General features: G+C 55.8%; 2 protein-coding genes across 4 annotated transcripts in view; one reads left to right on the forward strand and one right to left on the reverse strand.

The window, feature by feature from the left end:
- The window catches only part of LOC117653265 (alpha-2C adrenergic receptor), a 178495-nt gene that overhangs the window by 118092 nt on the left and 38528 nt on the right, over positions 1-21875 (forward strand). The gene's annotated exons all lie outside the window — the stretch shown is intronic.
- Positions 10305-15377, reverse strand: LOC117653264 (collagen alpha-2(IV) chain-like). Of its 2 annotated transcripts, XM_034398832.1 has the most exons (3): positions 14883-15377; positions 14009-14806; positions 12927-13193 (listed from the first exon to the last, which is right to left on the reverse strand). In XM_034398832.1, the coding sequence occupies exons 1-3, from the start codon at positions 14985-14987 to the stop codon at positions 13059-13061; spliced, it is 1038 nt and encodes a 345-aa protein (XP_034254723.1). In that variant the 5' UTR covers positions 14988-15377; the 3' UTR covers positions 12927-13058. The 2 variants fall into 2 exon arrangements, with proteins under 2 accessions (XP_034254722.1, XP_034254723.1); XM_034398831.1 differs by having other exon boundaries at positions 10305-14806.

Here is a 21875-nt window from a genome sequence, read left to right on the forward strand (position 1 = left end):
GTGATTAGATAGCTATTTTACCCCCAAAATGTCCAAATATTCGACTTTTGGGGCACTAAGCGTAATGGTGATTACTCTGTACACGATCCAGAGGAGTGAAAACCCATATCCGCCACGCCCCACGGATGCGACAGAGCGACCAAACGACTCCTCGGAATGAGGCTGCTGGCTGCGAATACGCGCGTCCGACCTGCGAATAATGCCTGGTCGTGAAACGCAGCGCGCCATAAAACGCGTATTGGCAGCGTCGCTGAGCGTCTCTGAGCGCGGCGCGGCCATTCCGGAAGCCAGGCCAGTCTCGGGCCGGCGGGCCGCCAGGCCGTCAGGCCAAGCCGCCCTCGGCCGGACTGACTCCATCGCGGTTATGAATCGGACCGCGCTATGAAACATGTATTAGGAGGCGTTTGGATTCACTTACTCGCCGGCAGATGGCGTCTGGGGACACACGCAGGGCAAGCCGAATCGCCTCATGAAATTCTCATACCAGTGCACACAGGAAGGTGTGGGGGCCAGAAGGCCTTTTCTCCAAATGCAAGGGGCTTCCACGTCCGGAGGGTGAGAGGTTTGTGTTAAGTTTGGCCCGTTTTTTGATCGTCAAGTTTTGAGGACGCAGCCGCTCCGGACGCTGTCAAAGGGAAAGTTTGCAAGGCGGTGTGCGTGACGCTCATGAAGGCGGTGAAGCCATCGGCCATTGGCCGAGGAGTGCCGACTGAAACGCTTTCACCAAACACCGAGTCGATTCTTTCCCATCTCTATCTCATTCATTTTTTTATTCAAACAGTTCTTTCATAGTTTTGAAATCAATGGGCGTTGCACTCAACAGGCACATTTAGCGCAACCTTCCAGCAGAGCAGCATCGCTTTTAAAACGAGGCACGAAAAACTCTAAATGGAGAAAAAACGGTTTGCGGTAAATCTGCGCTGAAAGTGACTCGAATTTTCACGCGATGCCTCAAGACCTCGTAAAAGAAAACGGGCTGTTTGTCACGCATGCATTTTCGGATAATTGGTGCGCCGGGCCGCCTCGGCGGGGCACTGTCGATTGTAATTCGGCTGGATTACCTGCGCCGTCGCGTGACTCACCTCTGAGTCATTCGTCCGATCGCTTTCCAATCGGATTAAGGATTTGTTGAGCCCCTTCCGCCTTCTTCTGAACGACGTCTCCCCCCCCCCTTCCCCCTCCATATCGTTCCGCACTCCTCGCAAGTCGTTTCCAGGGCCCTCTCCAAGTTCATGGCCTGTGCCAATCTTACGGGGCGCCATCAGCGGCGCCTTTTAAGGAGGAATCGGCGCGCCGCTCCCGCAGGATTTCAGTTTCTTTAGTTTCGACCGTCGGCGCGTGGTGGCGCGGTGGTGGTCCCGCTGCACCTGACTAATTTGTGATGAGCACGCAACACCTGTTCCTGCATGGTGTGTGCCTCCACTGTAAGGGGTATGCGCCGCCTTCGCCCATTAGCGCCAAATGGACTGCGCATTATTGTCGCAGTGTTGTGTTTGTGGACCACCTGGCATTACCCCGTCCACCGACAGGGCCATTCTTTTCCCGCGGGAATGCCGGGCCGGCATAGTTTTGCCAGCTTAAGCCAAAATGGGGAGGACAAAAAGGGTTGAGTAAAGTGCAGCACGGGCTGCGAGCAATCTTGATCCCTCTGTGCTGGGAGCTTTCCAATTTAAATTCAGACGCCGTTGGAAAAGAAAGCGTAGTCCGGACTTTTCGATACGTGGTCCAGACTAGCCAGCCCTGCACATCCCCGCGCTGGCACTTTTCATTGAAATGTCGTAATCGTCTTTTACGTGTGCTGATCCTCTTTTATGGCCCTATTAGGCCACTCCGGCCTGATTCGCAAAGTGGCCTTTCCCTTCGGCTCGCCGTGTCGCCGACTCGCCGTCCTTAATGTGGCTGGCTCCGCTGCGTTCGGGGCAACCCAGCCGAGGAAACTTTACTTTTCAAGTCTCTTCCTGGCAGGTAACTGGGCGTAGCGGCGTGGCGCCTCTCACCCCCACGGCTTAGGCCGCGTAAAGACTTGGCGATGTGTTACAGACGTTATACTTGCCTGTGCGGTGACTTTGAATTTGGGTCGCTCCCGTCCGTGTCGAAGTGAGTCGACTAACTCGCCGCGCGCTCTCTCGCACCGTTTCACACAAGGACGGAGGCCGTTTGGAAGGAAAACTTTTTGTTGTTTGTTTTCCAAACCTTAATGCTGTGCACGGGTGCGGAACTTAATCTCAATTTCGCCGCGGCGCTGCGCCCGAGTATCCCGCCATTAATTTTTATTTCGTTTCCGTCTGTTCCAGGTACGTTGGGGAACGGCCGTCGCAACCGTGGAAGCGCTGCCACCTGTGGCAAGTCTGTTTGCATGCAACAATGTCCGCTAACCGAACCGTGCCGAGCGGCGCCTGAGCCAATCGGACTGAGCTGGACGCCGCGCGGCCCATAAAGAAGGGCTACTTAATGCCAGCATCCCCGGCCTTCCTTCCCGGCATAAACCCGGCGAGAAACCCGGTCCTCGGCCGGAAATTCGTTTCTGTCACTAATTCTAAAGGATTTGATTAAAGTTTAGGACTGGGCTGTGGGCCGGCCCTGTAATTGAAATTTCCAAATGCCTTTGCTGCATGGGAAAGGGCTAAACAGGCGGAAAATTAAAAGGGAAGTGGCGTAATGGGCCTGCTTGCGCGGCTGTGCTGCGCCATGCTGCGCCCTGGGCTGTGCGCCTCGCCGCGCCACGCCTGTCCGCCCACATCAAAATGTAAACTGTGACGGATGCGTGTCTGTCTCTCGAGGCACCATCCCTGGGAGGCAACTTCTCACGCCCAGTGCGGGGCAGGGTGGCTCCTGGAAGAGTGGGATTGGCCCGTCCTTCTGGCGGCCTGGCATTGCAGTCCACACTGTTACAGCGTGTCACCCCCTGACCCACTCGCTGGGCACCGCCCGCGGAAAGGAGACGATAATTCGTCTGTTTTGTGGCGGGGTAGCTTCCAGACGAGTCTCGCTGGTTTTTCTCCCCGTCAGCAGCCGCTGCTGCAGACTCCGTACTCCGCAGACTCTTTGCAAAGGGTTCCGCCACTGTAGACAATGCAGACGGGGCCGCCGTCGCCGGAGAAAGTCGCGGTTATAAAACATGCACCGCGCCGCGCCCGGCCGCGCCGGCCTTGTTTTCGCCGTTTTCGTCCCGCCAAATGAGATCTAACCGAATTAGCATCTGTTCATCTGCTCAGCTGTGACGCAGCCAATATACCCCCTCCCGCCGGCAGGCGCACGGGCTGCTTGCCAGTTGATTATATCAGGTGGTTTCAATTTCGTGTAATTGAGCCCCTTAATGGACGCCAAGGCTCCGCCAACTTAAACATCAGTTTTGTGTGGCGTTCCCGAGACGCGCCGGGAGAGGAGGTGGAGTGAGTAACGGACGGGGAAAACCGCGGGCCCGCCAAAAATAAATAGTAATTGCAGATTGTGTTGATTACATTTTCGGCGCGTCTCTCTTTTCCCGCCTCGTTCATCATACCGCCCTGCTTCTCGGTCACATTTCCTCCGGGCCGACTGGTCTAGTGCATTTCATTTCCTGCTGTAAAGCCCGGACAGGTCCCAGCTCCCGCTGGCGAGGCTTGCGCAAGGCTGGCTGCGACGGAACGAAGAAGCCTCGGGCGGGACCGGCCCAACTTTCAACTCTTTCGCTACCGTCACCAACGAAAAAAACCCAACGGGACTGCAGCAGGGTCTTCCACAAGTGAATTTCGTTTTTTCACTATTTATTTGACGAAACTCTCCGCCTCCGACTTTCTTACCCGGGTACTCGCAGCAACCGAAGTCCTCCTCCACGTGCAGAGGAAGTGCTATTGCCTTTCGTACTCAACTCCCAAATTACGTCGGACGGGCTTGCTTATGCCTCACCCCCTCCCCCTTCTTTCTTACAGCCCTGTGGCCTGGCCGCGCACCCCGCGCTCGTAAGTTTGTGCCCCTAATGGAAGATCCGCGTCTTCTGTATAATTAACTAACTTTTATCACGCACCGTGTCCAAATAAACACACTGGCCATGCCGCAGTCCGGGCACACTATACGGACGCCCTTCCCAAACAAACCCTCCGTCCGTCTGTCCGTCCCGGCGCCTCCACGCCACCGCGCCTCGGCTCACCTCAAAGCACCTGCCTGCCCTGGCTTCAATTAGGCGCAAGAACTTGCCCCGGCCGGTCCACCCAAACTCCATTATTTCAAATTTTAGTATAAAGGTAATTTTAAAGCACGCGCGGGGATGCAGGCGTACTCTCTAAAATTTTTTTTTGTTGTGGGTCCTGTCGAACTTGTCTACCATAACGGCCCCTGGGGCGGAACAAGGAAGGTGTACAGTTTTGATTAATGGCAACAAGGGCGCAGCATGCTGGCTTGTCAAAGGCGGCAAGGCGGAGACCCCGATAGTCCCGCCGTACAAACGGAATGCCTTATTCGAGATTCTCCCCAGGCCTGCCGCTAGCCTGGCCGGCCTTGCCTTGTCGGACTTCCCCCACTTGTTGTTTTGCAATGTTCATGTTCTTTGTGAGTGCTAGCCCGAGCCTGGATTTCCACGGCGACACTCCTAGGTACGCGGCAGCGTGGAGGTTGAAGCGTTCGCTGCCGAAATTCTGACCGCGTTTCACTTTTTCTCCACTTTTAATTGCTGAACGCACACTTCTTGTGGTCGGCTGTCACTGAGCAGCCAGGTAGAGCCCCTTTTGCCGCCTCAACTGACTCACCGTGTAAATAAGAAAGCTTACTTTTTTAATTTCCTGCATTTGTCATAGTTACTTGCCTCCGAACGGCTGCTTGGTTTATACTCCGGAACTCGCATTACCGTATCGCACGTCTCCTCGGCGCGCAGTCTCGCTTTCTGTCCGTCTTTTCTCCATTTTTCCCGCGGCACAGGTGAGACGTACCGCCCTTATCGCGGTGACTGTATTTCACAACGAGGAAATATTTCTAGTTTTATCTTGTTTGAGGCGCGGGGGGCAAAAGTTGCGATATAAATTGTGCATTCCCTCGGAGGAGAGATAAGTGGTGAGGGGGCCGCTGCTCTCTCCCCAGCGCCACTTACGGCTGTAGCGGTAAGGCGGGGCGGGTTGGAGTGGGGCGGCGTGGGGCGGGGCGGGGTGGCTCCTGCCCGCGGGGCAGCCGGGTGGGGACAATCAGAGATGCTTCGTAATGGTATTTGAGAAGTCTCAAGTGCCCTGACGAGTTTTTTTCCCCTCCCGTGGCAGTCTCAATAAAGGGGATTACCCTGATGAAATGCCGCCGGCCAGTGACGCCAAACCACGACGCGGTGGCGTGGAGTGGCCTGCTGCGGCCGCCCTCTCTCTCCCTCTCTTTCTCCTTTCCCGGGATCGCGCCACTCGTGTAAACTGTTTAAAGCGAAAAAGGAAGGAAAAAAAAGGGGAGAAAGTTTGGTTTGCTAATCACGGACCTCATCGCCCGTGTCGAGGCGACAGCGCGACAGCCGGGCTGTAAATACATTACCCGCGGCCCACGCAACCAAAATCGGATTGCCAGAAATTTGCCCAATTGCCCGGCCCGAGTGAGAGAGCCTTATAATGGCGGGTGTGACGCTCCGCGGAAAATGGTCGCAACCACGCAATGGGGTCCTGCTGGCGACCTCTCGGCAAAGCTTTTTCAGTCACGAGTCGGGGTCTGTCCTTCGTCCATGGACCATTACTTTTTGTAATCATCACCATTGTCTTGCCCCCGGTCGTTCGGCAATATCAATAATCGAGTTTGGGAGTCGAGACGTGGCCATCCGAGTGAGAGATATCACGTCGACTCGTCGGGCGGTGGCGCACGCCGATTTGCAAAACACTCGACGAGTATTTATCGGTGTTGCCGAATCAATAAATACATAATGTGCTATGTGTATGGCAGGGTGGAAGCGGTCCCAGAGAAGGAGAAGGTGAATTTGTTGGCCGCCTGCCCGATCGTGATACGAGTTCCACAGGTGCTAAACTCTAATTCAAGGAGGTGTTGGCTTCCGTTGCCAATAGCAGTTGTGTGTATTTGGTGCCAACGTAAACATTTATTTGGTCGCTCCCCCTTTTTTTTCTCCTGGCCAATAATACAAGACACAACGATGTGGCGCGAAATAAAATTATTTGGGATCTGAAATGATTCCGCACTGCAGTGGTGACCCACGGTGCAGCCCTTTAATACTGATGGAAACAACGTTAAGATTAACCGAATTGGGTACTTTAAGGCCGTTGCGGTGACTAGGGTCCAACGCCACTGCCATGGCCACTGCCACGGCCTCCCTATTGCATTAGTGCGGTCCAGATAGCCAGGATTAGTGGGTCGCTTTAGTGGCCTGTACCTGTACTGTGATGGCCTTGATTAAATTATGCCATTATTATTATGTCCGCTGGGGACTAGGGACTTGCCATAAATATCTCGACATGACCAAAATGACCAGCCGGTCTGATGGCTGTTTGTATCTTGCCGGTCTGCCCAGCAAAGTAGGGAATCGGTGTTTCTGCTTCGCGTCTAAAGTTTCTACGTTTGTACTTTGCTGTGTGTTCTTTTGTGGTTCTTGTAACTCAGGGCAGCGTTTTATATGGGACCGAACAGTGCTGCCTCTCCTTCAAACTGATACAAGGATCAGCATCCTTCCGGACAACAGACATGGCCCCTTGTTACTCACAGCACCGCAAGTTCGGCTGCGGCATGTTCCCGCCTTGTCATGGAGGGGAGAAGTGGGGGCCCGCAGCTCCAACCCAGTCAGAAATGGCTCATCGAAACGTACTGATTGGTGGCCGGACCGTCTGCACATCGGACTGTCGGCAACTTGCGTAGCGAGCGGGCCAGGGGGGTTTGCTCCCTGGGGGCACCCGACACTCCACGGCCGCTCCAAGGCGTGACACATCAGGGTCCCCTCCTCCGCCACGCACTTCTCGCACGCCCTTGTGATCCGGCAGGACGTCCTCCGAGCCGTGAAGTGTCACACTCGAGTGTCCAGCCCCGCCTTAATAATATGTACGGAAAGGGCGGGCCCCGCGCCACCCCATGCCGTCCCCGCCTGTCCCCCGTATCCGGCCCCCTAGATGGATGGCCTCACAGACCCTGCCAGCGAGTCCGGCCTCAGCCCAGCCTGCTGGACGCGTCGTACCCGTTGCTGCCTTTGTACGGGGCCGGTCTTTCGTCCAGTCTGTGGACCGGCACTCAAGCGAAAGAGATTGATAGCCGATTCGTGCTGCGCTCTGGCGGCCGTTTTTTAACATCGTGTACCGGCGGCCTGAAGCGCTGCATCACGCCCGAATAAAGGGGAGCCGCTTTCGGAAAGTGGGGTGGGGTGCGGGGTCCCACCGAGGCCCGCCAGTGCCCGCCAGTGCTCCGCCCGCCAAGTGGCGACAGGTGACGTCATAATTAAAGCAAATTGATGGTTGCGTCGTTTTGTTGCTGAGCGGAGCTGTCAGCCGCCCCGACCCGGCCAGACGGAGGAGTTATTTGGGGAGGTGACTAGGTCCCGCGAGTCTCTCAGAGCACGTCTCTTAAGTCCCTGCCGAACGATGTGTGTGCTTACACGAAACGCTCGTGTAAGTCCGCCTGCGAGTGTGTGTACACATTCCCCCTGCCAGAGGGAGTGGGTATCGCCGGAACGGACTGTTTGAAAATCGTTTCCCTTTGCTATATTTGTGTTGGCTTGGTGACGTGCAGCGTGGCGAGCAGCTCAAAACGACATGCTTCCCTTCCTTGTTTCCAATTATTTTTGTTTATTTTAGCACCGACCATTACCCACTTTAAGAGTGAAAACAGTTGCGCCATGTATTTATACGTTTTTTTGGCTCCTTGAATAACTGCTTGGAGGAAATCACGCAATACGTTCATTTTTCCTCATGGTGCACCAAATGCTTATTCAATGAATGAGCGTTTTCTCTTTTTGCTTCTTAATATAAATTTAGAGGGGGAGGAGAAGAGGCAGAATTGCACTGTAACTACCAGCACGCCTTAGCACAGAATTTGATTGTTGCGAGGCCGTGACGAGGGTGTGCTTGTTGGAGGGTGCGACTCGCAGCCAGCGGCGCCCGCTTCGGACGCGTTGCCAGCGCTGCGAGCGTCGCGCGTCGCAAGAGACGACAGCTGCCTGTCTTGAAATTGGGCCGCGAGCGGGGCGAGCAGAGCAGCAGGCCCAGCAATTCTCCATGTCATCTTCAGGCTCGAGCGCTTTCTAGATTACGGCTCAAGACGTGTTCTATTTACTAATGTGCCTCGTGACCCGCTCCACGCATTACCCGTGTTACGACGTCGTGCCTCGTCTGTTTCTGCGCGACCCAGATAGACGCGGGCGGAGCTGCAAGAATGTGGGATTATTGGCTCGCGACGGCGAAAGAGATTAGGGGGAATGAGAAACAGTTAACGCAATTGTATCTTAACAGTGGCTGCTTCGTTTCTAAACCTTTCCCCCGGGTTTTTAATAGAATTATAAATATTGCTTGTTAAGCCAGTAGGCATTTGCTTTTCTTCGTTTAAAAACTGTGTTGGGCCTCGCCTTGAGCCTTGAGGCGGTCGGGATGGATTTGAACACTTGTAGACAGCCGGCACGTCCGCCAAAGCCTCTAATTACCCCAGGCCTGCGTGATGGAGGGGCTCAGTGCTGCCCCCCGCGGTCTAGACCCAAAGCGCCCCACCGCCTCGCCGCACAGACGTGACGCCGCCGTGCCGCCGTGACGCACGCGCGGTGCATTCATCATTTGGCCTAGACGAGACGCTACGAGGTGCGCTTTTAACTTTCCTGGTTTGAACCGTAGGCGTCCGCGCAGCGTAAAGATTTAACAAGGTGTCTTCGATGTGATATAAAAATGCGGTTATCCGATAATACTGGCGTTTGGGCTATAATGACTGGGTTGGATGAATTTTCAGACCAAAGCATCTCTTTTCCAAATCCCTTTAGACCAGCTTAGAAAAACAGTGTCTGCCAGGTTTCGGCCAACTTACTTACGTCACTTGCTTATTATTTCGACTGTTGTCACAGCGGCATCGAAATTCGTGCTACAGTCCAGCATGAGGGCTGTAACTCAGAGCCTGAACGTTCTGCTAGGTCTGAAGCGTCTGACGCCCGGGCATGGCGAGGGATGCGCTCTTCTGAATTTCCGGCGGTAGTGGAGGATAATCTCTGCTTCTCGTAGTAAATCTTGCCCGTTGACGCGGGGGCCTGCGGTGAGGCCCCACCTACCGGATATGAGCCGACGTGTTGGCCAGAGCTCTACCCCTGTCTTGGCAGGGCCCTGCTGGTTACAACGTCACGTCTCTCCGACATGAAGAGCGCTTAACAAAACCAGAGAGCCATTCCGAAATGAAACGATGAATGTTGAATCGTGTCTGCATATTTTATGACATTAAAGGACGCGAGCCAGACCGCGCGGCTTAGAATCAAACTACTTACCAAACATATGTCATCTTGACACTGTAAAAGGCAAAGTACTGCAGCTTCCTTCTTTGAGTTTTGTGTGCTAGTCATTATGTGCCAAAATACGCGTTTAAAAAGAGCTGCCGACGTGGTCTCACCTTGTTGCGCCTACCGTCACATTGTTAGACCTCACACGAGCAATGAAGCATCCCAGGCACTCTGGCAAAAGTTTGGGAAAGTTATTTTGGCAAGGGCACCACAAGGTCGAGAGCAGAGCAGCTTCTAATCCTCGCGTGTGGGCTCTCATCTCAGTAAGAGCCAAGATAATACTGTAGTGGTGACCTGGAAGAACGCGCGTCTAAGCCAATACGGCAACGCGTCGTCCGTGCCCAGTGCAAGGAAAGCCCCTTTTGGCATTATCTTGCATGTGTACGTCCTCTGTTCATATCAATACTTTTGCCTTAAAACACGACCGTAACCGTGTTTCAAATGTTATTGGTCGATCTTTTAAAATACGTATCATGTGCTGTCTGTAAACTTTATGGTTTTGCCAATTTGTTTGACTTTGTTTTCTTTTCATTTGCAGGTGGGTGAAATTAGACAGTATAGAAGACGACACGCGTGTCACAGAGGTCACTGTGTGGGCCTGGTAGGCCAAAGGCTGCTCATGAAGGCTCCCATAGCCCATTGTCCCCTCCATGGAGGCCAGTACGTTGGTCTGTAAGTGGCTTGACCTGCCGCTGACAGACGGCCAGCTGTATTGTCAGTGGCACCACCTTGTTGTCCACGCCATCAGCTTAATGCGAACAGCGCAACCCGACGCAGTTAGGCCCGGCGTGCTAAGTTTAGGCAGCAAGTTGTTTTCGTGACGTGCACACCATAAACGTCGACTCTCTTTTATTCAGCTAACGCAGATGCTTTTTACAAGTTTACAAAGTTATTGCAAAGATAAGAAAAATGGCAAACATTGATCGTTAACAGTACATTTATTTGTAAAATTTTTATCAGTCGTATTATTTCTTAAATTAAACTCTTTTTCACTTAACTTACGTTTTACCCAAACACATTCGGTATACTCGGCGGACGTGGCAATTGAGGTATCCCAGGGACGCTTGCCCCGCCTACTTTGCCACCTCCCCCGAGGACACTACTTCCCAGACTCCCACCACTTCCAGGCAAACTTGGTAAATGTGGAAGTGCCCCATTCCCTATGCCTCCTCCAACTCCTGGCAGATTTGGTAAGCTTGGCAAACTAGGGAGAGACCCTCCGCCAAGCCCTCCTCCCCCTCCGAGTCCACCACTTCCAAAACCCGGTACACTAGGCAAACTAGGCAAATTACCGCTCCCTAGACCTCCTCCAACGCCTTGAATATTTGGTAAATTGGGCAGACTTCCACCACCAAGGCCACTACTGCCCAAGCCACCTCCAATTCCTGGCACACTTGGCAAATTAGGCATGTTTCCCGCCGCTAGACCTCCACTTCCACCTAGACCACCACTACCCATTCCTGGCACACTTGGCAAATTGGGCATGCTTCCTACCGATATACCTCCACCACCACCTGAACCACTGCCCATTCCTGGCACACTTGGCAAATTAGGCATGCTTCCCCCAGACAGTCCTCCACTTCCACCTAAACCACTACTTCCCATTCCTGGCAACTGAGGAGTGCTAGGTAGCGTAGGTAAACTTCCGCCGATACCTCCACCTTGATTTGCTGTACCACCTCCCATGCCCTGCAGCCCTCCACCTCCTTGCATGCTGCTCGCCACCCTGCCCGCAGTTTCCAGAATGGCTTTGACCGTCTCGGCTTTATCGTGCATCACCTGCATCATGTGTTGGTGGTGTTGGTGGTGACCAGACATGTGACCGCACCCTATTCCCATTGGTAAGGTGCCCCCAGGTGAATTGCCGCCCGTTCCGGGTAGTGCAGAAGCTCCACTCATTCCCGAAAGTCCTGGCGGTCGGGGCAGGGATGGTAAACTACCACTCGGTAGGCTTCCCGACAGGCTTGGTGGTTTTGGCAAGCCGGGCAAGTTTGATCCCATGCCTGCCAACCCACCACTTGTCCCAGGAATGTTCCCCGAAAGCCCACTGCCTCCGCCTGAAGAAAGCCCTCCTCCCAATCCGGATGGTGGGGAAACATTGGGCATTCCTCCACTAAATCCTGGTGGACGGGGCAAATTTCCGCCTGATATGCTTGGTGGCTTTGGCAGGCCAGAACCCATGCCTGACAACCCCCCACTTCCCCCAGGAATGTTGGCTGAAAGCCCACCACCTCCGCCTGAGGAAAGCCCTCCTCCCAATCCGGAGGGTGGGGAAAAATTAGGCATTCCTCCACTCATTCCTGGTGGACGGGGCAAGGAAGGCAAATTTCCACCCGATATATTAGGAGGCTTTGGCAGACCAGAACTGATGCCTGACAAACCCCCACTTCCTCCAGGAATGTTGCCTGAAAGCCCGCCGCCTCCACCTGACGCAATCCCTCCTCCAAGTCCAGGTGGTTGTGAAAAATTGGGCATTCCCCCGCCCATCCCTGAAAGCCCTGGTGGGCGGGGCAAGGAAGGCAAGTTTCCTCCCGATATGCTTGGAGGCCTTGGTAAGCCAGATCCGGAGGTTGGCAGCCCCATACTTCCTACAGGGATGTTTCCTGATAGCCCACTACCACCACCACCTGATGGAAGCCCTCCTCCCAGTCCGGGTGGTTGTGAAAAATTTGGCATTCCTCCGCCTACATTTGGAGGACGAGGAAAGGAAGGCATATTACTACCCGGCAGACCTGACATGCTTGGGGGTTTGGGTAAGGATGGCAAGCTACCACCCACGCTAGACAACCCACCACTTGTCCCAGGTAGCTTGCTTGGGAGTCCCGCGCTCCCACCTTGTGACAGGCCTCCCCCTACCCCTGACATACCGGACTGGCCAGAAAGATTTGGTCGCCCAGCTTGCATGCCTCCTCCAAATGACATGCCTTCTGGCATTGATGGAGGGCGAGGCATATTTCCATTGCCCACAGGCATGCCTCCACCTGCAGAAGGAAAGTTTCCTGATATGCCTTGAGGACGGGAAAAGTTTGGTCTCCCAACCTGCGTGCTGCCCGCTCCGGATGGCAAATTTTCTAGCATTGACTGAGGACGAGGTAAGTTTCCACTGCCGCCACCAGCAGGTGGGAAGTTACCCGACATGCCTGGAGGACGAGAAGAATTTGGTCTTCCACCCTGCATGCCACTGGTTCCTGGTGACAGATTTTCTGGCATTGACTGAGGGCGAGGAAAGTTTCCACCAGCCCCACCAGCAGAAGGGAAGTTACCCGACATGCCTGGAGGACGGGGGAAATTTGGCCGCCCACCATGCATACCGCCGGTTCCGGACGACAGGTTTTCTGATGTTGATGGAGGGCGAGGAAAATTGCCACTGCCCCCATTACCAGCAGGGAGGTTAACCGATATGCCTGACGGAGTGGAAAAGTGCGGTCGTCCAGCTTGATGATTCTGACCTGATGAAAAGTTTCCCGAAATCGCTTGGGGGCGCGGGAAATTATTATTACTACCTCCGGTAGGGAAGTTACCGGTCATGCCTGGAGGACGGGAATAGTTTGGTCGCCCGCCTTGCATACCATTTTCAGGTGATATATTTTCTGGCATTGGCCGAGGGTGAGGAAAATTTCCACTTCCGCCAACCATACTACCACCAGCAGACGGAAGGTTACCAGCCATGCCGGAAGGACGAGAATTGTTTCGTCGAGCTCCTTGCCAACCACCTCCAGACGGCAGCTTTTCTGGTATTTGTTGAGGGCGAGGGACGTTTGAATTGCTCCCAGTCATACTCGCACTCTGCAAACTTCCACCGACATTTGAACTACTTACGGATAGATTTGGCGGACGAAGGTGGCCAGGCCGGATGGCAGAATTTTGCCCAATTGTTTGCGGTCCCAGGTGGATTGTACTTGGCGCGTTGCCGCTGCTCGGCCGTGAGAGTGGCCTCTGCGATTCCGCAGGATTGGGAACACTTCCAACGCCACCAATATTGACCCCCGCGTTGGAATAGCCCTGCCCACTCATCATGATAGGCGGCGACGGTGCTTCTGCGTATCCATCGTCTGACTGTTCAGGTCTGTACTCCTCTCCACCTGACCCCCCACCTGAAAACTGATATTGTGAATTTGGCCCCGGCTCTCTATTTTGTGAATACGGTAGAGACGCAGACCCCGCTGCAGCAGCCTGCTGGTTGGCCGAATTTTGAAAGTTTGCCTGGAAATCGGGGCGAGCAACATTGGTGCCGCCGTTAGTACCCGTGTTTACCGGGGGCCGCATTCCAGGAGGACGGTACTCGCCGCCACCCCAGCCCTGCGGCCCCTGCGGCGGGCGCGGAAAAGGAACATTACTGTCTGAGAAATTTTCCTGCGCGGTCGCCCCCGCACCAGTTCTGCCACCCGCCAAACCGCCTTCCTCGCCACCGGAACCCGCTTTGTTTTCGCCTCCGCCCTCGCCAGAAAAACTAGAACTTTGTCCTCTGCGACCCCCACTCGCACCCTGGCCCTGCTGGCCCACAACCACCCCATCATTGTTCCCAAAATTGACGTTCACGTTTGAGTGTGGCCTCTTGCCCGACCAAGATCCAGATTCCCCGCCCTGAGTACCGTCAGCGCCACCCACAGCGATGTCGAGTGAGCCACTGTCTGCGTTGTCGGGGCCACGGCCGTCTATGTAACTCGCTGGCCCGCCCATTCCCGCTGAGAATCGAGTAGGACCACTGCTGTCGAAGCCACCGCCGCCCTGGGTTGACGTGCCCTGCGCTGCGTAGCCCACTGCGCCTGGAAAGGCCGCGCCCTCTCCGATGCCAGTGCGGTCGCCGGAGTAGCCGCCGGAGACGCCGCCGTTAGCGTAGCCGAGTGGCGCCGCCCATTGGTCGGTGGCAGCAGCAGAGTATTCGCTTTGTGCGTAGTTCCCTTGGGCGTAGCTTCCTGGGGTGTAGCTGCCTGGGGTGTAGCTGCCTGGGGTGTAACTTCCTGGGGTGTAGCTTCCTGGGGCGTAGCTACCTGGGGTGTAGCTGCCTGGGTTATAGTTCCCTGGGTCGTAGCTGCCAGACGAATAACTGCCTGGCGTGTAGCTTCCCGACGGGTAGCTGCCAGGTGCGTAGCCCCCGGCGGCGTAGGCGTTCCCGCCGCTATCGGGAGACTGGCCGTTGGTACCGACGCGGCTCGCGGCGTCCCCGCTGGCGCCGATGTTCACTCCAGCACTTCCGGGGGGCGTGCCGCCACCGCCACCGCCGACGTTTACCCCGGAAGACGCGGTGCTCCCGGAGGACAGGCTCCCGACCAGCACGGTGCTGCCGTTACTGCCAGCGTCGATAACCGTTGCGTCGCCACCGTCGTGACGGCCCGGCTTCCGCTTTCTTCCGACAACGAAGTGCAGATGCCGCTTGGGCCTGCCGGCGCTTCGGCCGAGCGACGTCTGGAAATTACAGAGGCTGAGGGGTGACGTCGTATTTAGCACTGAGTCTGCGAATGTGGAAATGTAAGTGACTTACCTCCGTGCACGTGGCCGTCGGGATGGTAGCCGCCAGCAGGGCCAAGGAGCTGAGGAGCAGGACGAATGCACCGCACTTAAAGCCAGCTTGGATCCTGCCGAACATGATCAGACCCTTGGCGGATTCTTATCGGGCGGACCCTTAGTGCAGATCCTTGCTCAGCTTTTTGGTCCGATCCTTGTTCAGACCCGTGTTCAGTGCAGGTCCAATCCTAGGCCGGTCCTTGGTGGGGCCCTTGGACCGAATGGACCCTTGACCAGTGAACCCTTGATCAAACCCTCGCGAAACAGGCCGCAGTGCCGCTCTTCCAATTATCGGTCGTATCGACAGGGCGCGCCGCGGGCCTTGTTGTGGCGCCTGGAGCCCGCCTCGGAGCGCCGATGGCTTTCGCCGCGAAATTCGGCACGGGTCCGCTTCAGCTGCGTCATGTTCCGGCCCCTCGGTGCGACGGAGCTCCCTCCATGTCGCTGCAGCCGGCGGTGTACTAGGGCCTCGACGCTCCGCGCTGTCGCGACCAGTGCTCGCCGAGTTTCGGTCCATCGACAGCACGAACGGACAAACCGCACGCCATCGCCATTTAGCGGAAAACAGAGAAAAAACGAAACACGCAACATGCCACAGCGTCCTCTGTCGCCACTACTGTTCCTCTTCCATTGATTGCGTCCAATATGTTCGCCTTCAAGCGCACAACGCAGGAAATAACAGCCTTAAACGCCACGTAACTTCAGGGAATTTGAAAGGGAAAAGGAACTTTTCAACATAGCTGTTTGAAGCAACTCCTCCTGCGTGAAGAGTAGCGTTGTCCGAGGCCGCCCCACCCACGGTAATGACCTGATTAATAACGACGAGGATGATCAGCCGGCCGTGACGCGGCAGACCGCCGCGGTGCGCCGCGGAACGAGGCTGGCATCCAAGCGGGCTGCGGGGCGGTTCGCGGCGGAGCGGACGCCAAATTATGAAGCTCCCTCCAAAAACGCCTGGCGGAGAGGTGTACATAAACGCGGCGACGACAGCGCGTCGAGCCGAAAGCATTCCGCGGAACGAAAATTAATCACGGAACACAATGGGCGGCGCGTGCTTTGTGCTTTGTGTCCGTCTAATTGACAGTTTCCCTGTTTTCGGCCAGGCCCAGCCAGGCCCAGCCAGGCCCAGCCCAGGGCTTTACCGCTTGACACCGATTTCATTTCGAACTGTAGCACCTCGGACAGCAGTCTGCCAGTCTGGCTGGCTCTGGCTGGCGGAGGCCCCGAGGCGAGGAACCGAGAAGGAGGGAGGGGAGCGGGAGTTTAGGGAAGTTTTGGCGTCTGGTGGCGCGGCGCGTCCCGGCGCGGTGCGGGCCGGTGCACGCCAACCTCCCTACCTCAACGATCCAACCGCGGCCCCCCTGCCTTTTGTTGTCGCTGCATGCTGTTGTTGTTACCTGGCGCCGAGGTGTCCTGCCAAAATAAAAGGCCTGAGCCTCGTGCTTCGAGACCGCAAGTGGCGATGGCTCAGCGAGCCGGAGGCGTGGTGGCATGTGAGGGGCCGTCATTTCAGAGGGAATGTCCCTGCTCCGCCACCGAGTGAAGCGGCCGCGCCAGGGGACGGTTCCGCATCACCAGTGGCGTAGCCGAGGCTGCCGCACCGTCGGGGGATATTTCCACTCCGCCAGTGGCGTAGCTCAGTGAAGCGGCCGCGCCATTAGGGGGTAGTTCCTGCCGCGGACCCGCGTCGGCGGCGGCAAGCTGCAGGATCCACCCGGCAAGTTTCACCCCTGGGAAATTTCCAAGCCACAATCCCACATCCTTCCCCCATTGCGGTCCGCCCCCAGGCGGGGCGCCGCGGCTCGCAGCCCACCCAACTACTGCTCCTTCGTGTAATGGCCTGGTACGCACAAGCTGAAAGGTGAGTGCCATCATAGGAGTGCCTCCTCGGCCAGTTCGCCGAAACGAATGGCGCAGTGCCTCTCGCCCGAGGCTGCGATTTGACGTGGAGGAAGAGCGCAGCGCATCAAAGTTGGCGCGTTAGCCCGCCCACGAGGCGCCGCGACGCCCCGCGACGCCCCGCGACGCGCCGCGAGGCAGAGGCAAACCAATGAGTGTCTCGCTGCGAGCCAATGATCCATACCGTCGCGTTGCGCCCTGCCCCCCGCCCCGCCACGCCCCGCCACGCCACGCCACGCCCCGATAGGCGCGACTTGGCCTTCGCCGCACCGCCGCCATCAACACTGCTGGAAAAGTTCCAAGCGGGGAAAAAGCGGCGCGTTGTGTGCGCGCCGCGAAAATTTCCAGAGATTAGTGTCGCAAGTTTGGTGGGTGTCGGCGCCGCGGTGTTGCTGCTCCACGCCGCCCCGCCCCGCCCCGCCCCGCCCCTCGATACGGTGTAACTGCGGTGGTAACGGGCTTAGCGAGTTGGACGCGCTGGCGTCGTGAGCGAGGGCCGACATTGATTAAGGCCGTCAGAATGCCGGCGCAGCAGCGAAACGACGTGCCGTCCCGGCCCCCGCGTCGGCCTCCTCGTCGGCCTCGCCGGCCTCGGCGCCCGTCGCGCGAAACTGTTATTCCCGCCTGGGCGCCGAGCGCGCCGAGGACGCCGGGCGAGCGGCCCGAGCAGTGCGTGCTCTCAGCAGCAATTTCCGGGCGCGCGGCTTTCCCGGCCCGACAATTAAAATTCCCTGACCTAGCGGCTCCGCTTCGCGCTCCGCTCCGCCTGCCTTTTTGTGTTTTTCAGGCCGCGATCGCCGGACAAGGTGCGCGCGTTTGCAGTGGCAGTGCGGCCGACTGAAAGGTCGGAGGATTTCGGCGAGTGAAAGGTCGCCTGCCTCAGCCGCTTCGCTGTGGCTGCAGGGCAACGACAGGCCAGGGCCCGGGGCAGGGCCCACAGCCCAGGGCCCACAGCCCAGGGCCCACAGCCCAGGGCCCACGGCCGGGCTGGGGTGGGCGGTAGGTCGCACGCGGCAGCGCCAGCCAAGCGTCAAGCCCCCCCTGCCTCTCCTTTTAATTAAGTTTGCAAGGGCGGAACAATGGCGGCGAGCTTGTCCAGGATCACGACAGTGCCGCCCCACTTTCGCCCCTCCCCTCCCCCTGAAGTCAAGATTGTGAAGACGTGTGAGCAGCGCGCCAGTCTGCATGCCGAAGGAGGTGCGGGTGCCCGGCCGGTCGGGCCCAGGGCCCAGGACCCGCAGGCCGAAGGTGCGAGTGGCCCGATTACAACGCCGAGATCCCAAGTCCACGGAGACGTGGAGCAGAGGAAACTGAAATCGGACGGCCCGCCACGACGGTCCCTGACGGTCCACCCGCGCGGACGGGGACGGACGGCGAGGTGAACAGAGCGGCGCCGCGGACTCGTGGAATACTTGGGGAGGGCCCATCTGTGAAAGCTGCGCGCCACAATAAGAACAAGGGACATGACCCGTGACGAGTCACTGAGGCTCAGAGAGTACCAAAGGCTGTGCCGGGCTGTGCCAGGGCCTTTGCCTCACCCTGATTGACTGCCACTGCTCGTCAGTGATTGCGGCATAGGCACCGCCCTTTCATACTTTTCCTCTTTCTTCGCTCATCCCCCCGCCAGCCCCTGTCCCTCCCGGCGATGCCGACGGCTGCCGACCCCGTGTTCTTTGACACGTCCGCTGCGGCGAACCGCGCCGCCATTCCCGCAGTCATTCCCCGCCCGAATGGGCGGCTGAAAAACGCGCCAAAAGCCTCAAATCTGGGTTTGAAAAGTGAAACTCGCACAGTAGGCGTTCCTTTCTAAATCGCTGAAAAAAGGTATTGCCCCACAGTGGTTTCATTCTATAATCACTGATAAAAATTCCGTAGTTTTGTACGGAAAATGTACAGACGAAAATGATAAGGAAGTACGGAAAAAAGTACGGAACGCCCGTACTTGTCCCATAAGAACTAATGTAATCGGGTACGGAAAAAAGGGGGAGTTGTTCATTTCTCCTACCTAAATGTTCGCCTACCTGTCTATTTCGCCTACCTATATTTCGCCTACCTAATAAAAATATTGAATAAAAATATTCAATAAAATATTGCCATTTATCGCCTACCTATAGTTCGCCTACCTAATAAAAAAATTAAATAAAAATATTCAACAAAAAAACGAAAAAATCGGCGGCAAAAAGTGGCAATACGAAAGTCTCAAGGAGACCCGCCGATCAGCTTCGGTGTTCTTATGGGAACCGGGCCTTCATCCGACGCTCCCTGCCGCGCAATTCGACAGATTAGTGGGTTCGTATTGGGCTGGCCCACCCGAAGTGCGCGCGGTTTCTGTGGTACAGTGAGAGTCCAGATTCAGAGGCCTTACCTCAGAGGGGTCACATTGGGTATTTGAACCCGCGACCCCGAGTGCCGAGTCTAGTCAACTCCTCTACCCTGACCGCTCAGCCACCGAACCAGCTTGTCGGCGGCGATGTCGCAACTCCTCTTGAGCTGCCGTTCGAGAAATCTGGTCCCGAAAAAATGGTACTTTGAGCGGTCTCGAACCCGGGACCTGCTGCTTCCCACATCATGCTCTTAACCACTGAGCCACCGGGACGCCATGGCACCCGCCCTGCCTGCGCTGGTACTCAATCTTCTCTGGATATACCTCCCCAAGCAATTGGTCGCCGAAAAAATTGTATATACTACCGGTCCCGAACCCGGGACCTGCTGCTTCCCACATCATGCTCTTAACCACTGAGCCACCGGGACGCCATGGCACCCGCCCTGCCTGCGCTGGTACTCAATCTTCTCTGGATATACCTCCCCAAGCAATTGATCGCCGAAAAAATTGTGTATACTACCGGTCCCGAACCCGGGACCTGATGCTTCCCACATCATGCTCTTAGCCACTGAGCCACCGGGGCGCCATAGCACCCGCCCTGCCTGCGCTGGTACTCAATCTTCTCTGGATAGACCTCGTCAAGAAGTCGGTTGCCTCTGCCGAAAAATATGCTCATGGCACTAGCCTCGAACCCGAGACCTGCCAGTCAGGAACGCAGCACTCTAACCACGGCGCTACCAGGATGCTATGCACGCCACCAACCTGGCGCCAAACTTCAATAGCCACCCATCTTGCTTGATGCTGGACAAATAATAACTTCGGCGATGGGGTGAGCGCGCAACCAACCGGTGTGCGTAGCAACCAAGTAGCGCAGTGGTTAGAGTGCTGCGTTCCTGACTGGCAGGTCTCGGGTTCGAGGCTAGTGCCATGAGCATATTTTTCGGCAGAGGCAACCGACTTCTTGACGAGGTCTATCCAGAGAGGAAAAGTACCAGCGCTGGCAAGGCGGGTGCCATGGCGCCCGGTGGGTCAGGGTTAAGAGCAGTTGTGGGAAGCGCAGGTCCCGGGTTCGGGACCGGTAGTAACCAATTTTTTCGGCGACCAATTGCTTGGGGAGGTATATCCAGAGAAGATTGAGTACCAGCGCAGGAAAGGGGGGGTGCCATGGCGCCCGGTGGCTCAGGGTTAAAGGGAGTGTGGGAAGCAGCAGGTCCCGGGTTCGGGACCGGTAGTAACACAATTTTTTCGGCGACCAATTGCTTGGGGAGGTATATCCAGAGAAGATTGAGTACCAGCGCAGGAGGGCGGGTGCCATGGCGTCCCGGTGGCTCAGTGGTTTAAAAGCATGATGTGGGAAGCAGCAGGTCCCGGGTTCGGGACCGGTAGTAAACAATTTTTTCGGCGACCAATTGCTTGGGGAGGTATATCCAGAGAAGATTGAGTACCAGCGCAGGCAGGGCGGGTGCCATGGCGTCCCGGTGGCTCAGTGGTTAAGAGCATGATGTGGGAAGCAGCAGGTCCCGGGGTTTGGGACCGGTAAATACCAAATTTTTTTGGGACCAATTTCTTGAAGGAATTTAAAAGAAAATTGGACCCCGCCCCCGGCAAGGGGGGGTTCCTGGCTGGGGTCAGGGTTAAAAGGAGTTGAACAGCCGGCCCGGGGTTTGGGGTCAAATAACCCAATTTTGAAACCCCTCGAGGGTTAAGGGCCCCGAACTGGCTCTACGGGCCCCAAAAAACCGCCGGGACTTTGGGTGGGGCCAAACCCAATTACCCCGGGGAACCCCTAATCTGGTTCCGAAGCCCCGGCAGGGGGCCGCCAAAAGAACCCCGCGTTCCCAATAAGAACCCGGAAGGGCCCCGATCGGCGGGTCTCCTTGAGACTTTCGTATTGCCACTTTTTGCCGCCGATTTTTTCGTTTTTTTTTTTGAATATTTTTATTTAATTTTTTTATTAGGTAGGCGAACTATAGGTAGGCGATAAATGGCAATATTTTATTGAATATTTTTATTCAATATTTTTATTAGGTAGGCGAAATATAGGTAGGCGAAATAGACAGGTAGGCGAACATTTAGGTAGGAGAAATGATATAGACTCAAAAAAGGTACGGAAGTTCCGTAGTAGGACAGGTACGGACGGTCCAGGCAAATTATTGACCAGACATGATCCATACTTTTTCCGTACTTTTTTTTTCTCGCAGTGATCCATAAAAGTGAAAATTTTCATTTTGACACCACGGTTGCAAAACGCGGGCCGGGGACACCGCGTAAACGGTGGTTTTTATTCTTTCAAAAACTCGTTTTTGGGTTTTCCGAAACATGGAATTCCAAAAAAGGGTCCTCCGGATTTTTTATCTTTTTTTACGTAAGGGGAAAAGCATCAGAAAAAGGCCCCTTTCTGAGGCGTCCGTTTCGTAACGTATTTTCCGTATCGGAAAAGTTTCTTCTTGTTCCTCCCTGTTGGAAAATTCGAATTTCTTTCAATTTGGAGGGCCTTGCTTTGGTGGCCGTTTTTTTTCCCTCCCATTTTTTTCTTTTATTTCCCCTCTTTACTGCATTTTATCACCTTTCGCCCCCCTTTTTTTTTCCCCCTTTTTTCCTCTTTTTTTCAAAATTTTTTCCTTTTTCTTTTGTCTTTTTCCTTTTTTTCCTCTTTTTTTCGAAAAACCTCTTTCCCTCCTCCTTTTTTCTTTCGTTCGTTTCTTTTTTCCCATCGCCAGGGGCACCCCTCACATTGGCTTTTATTCT

The sequence above is a fragment of the Thrips palmi genome, unplaced genomic scaffold (assembly GCF_012932325.1).
Source record: "Thrips palmi isolate BJ-2018 unplaced genomic scaffold, TpBJ-2018v1 HiC_scaffold_8, whole genome shotgun sequence".
Lineage (NCBI taxonomy): Eukaryota > Metazoa > Arthropoda > Insecta > Thysanoptera > Thripidae > Thrips > Thrips palmi.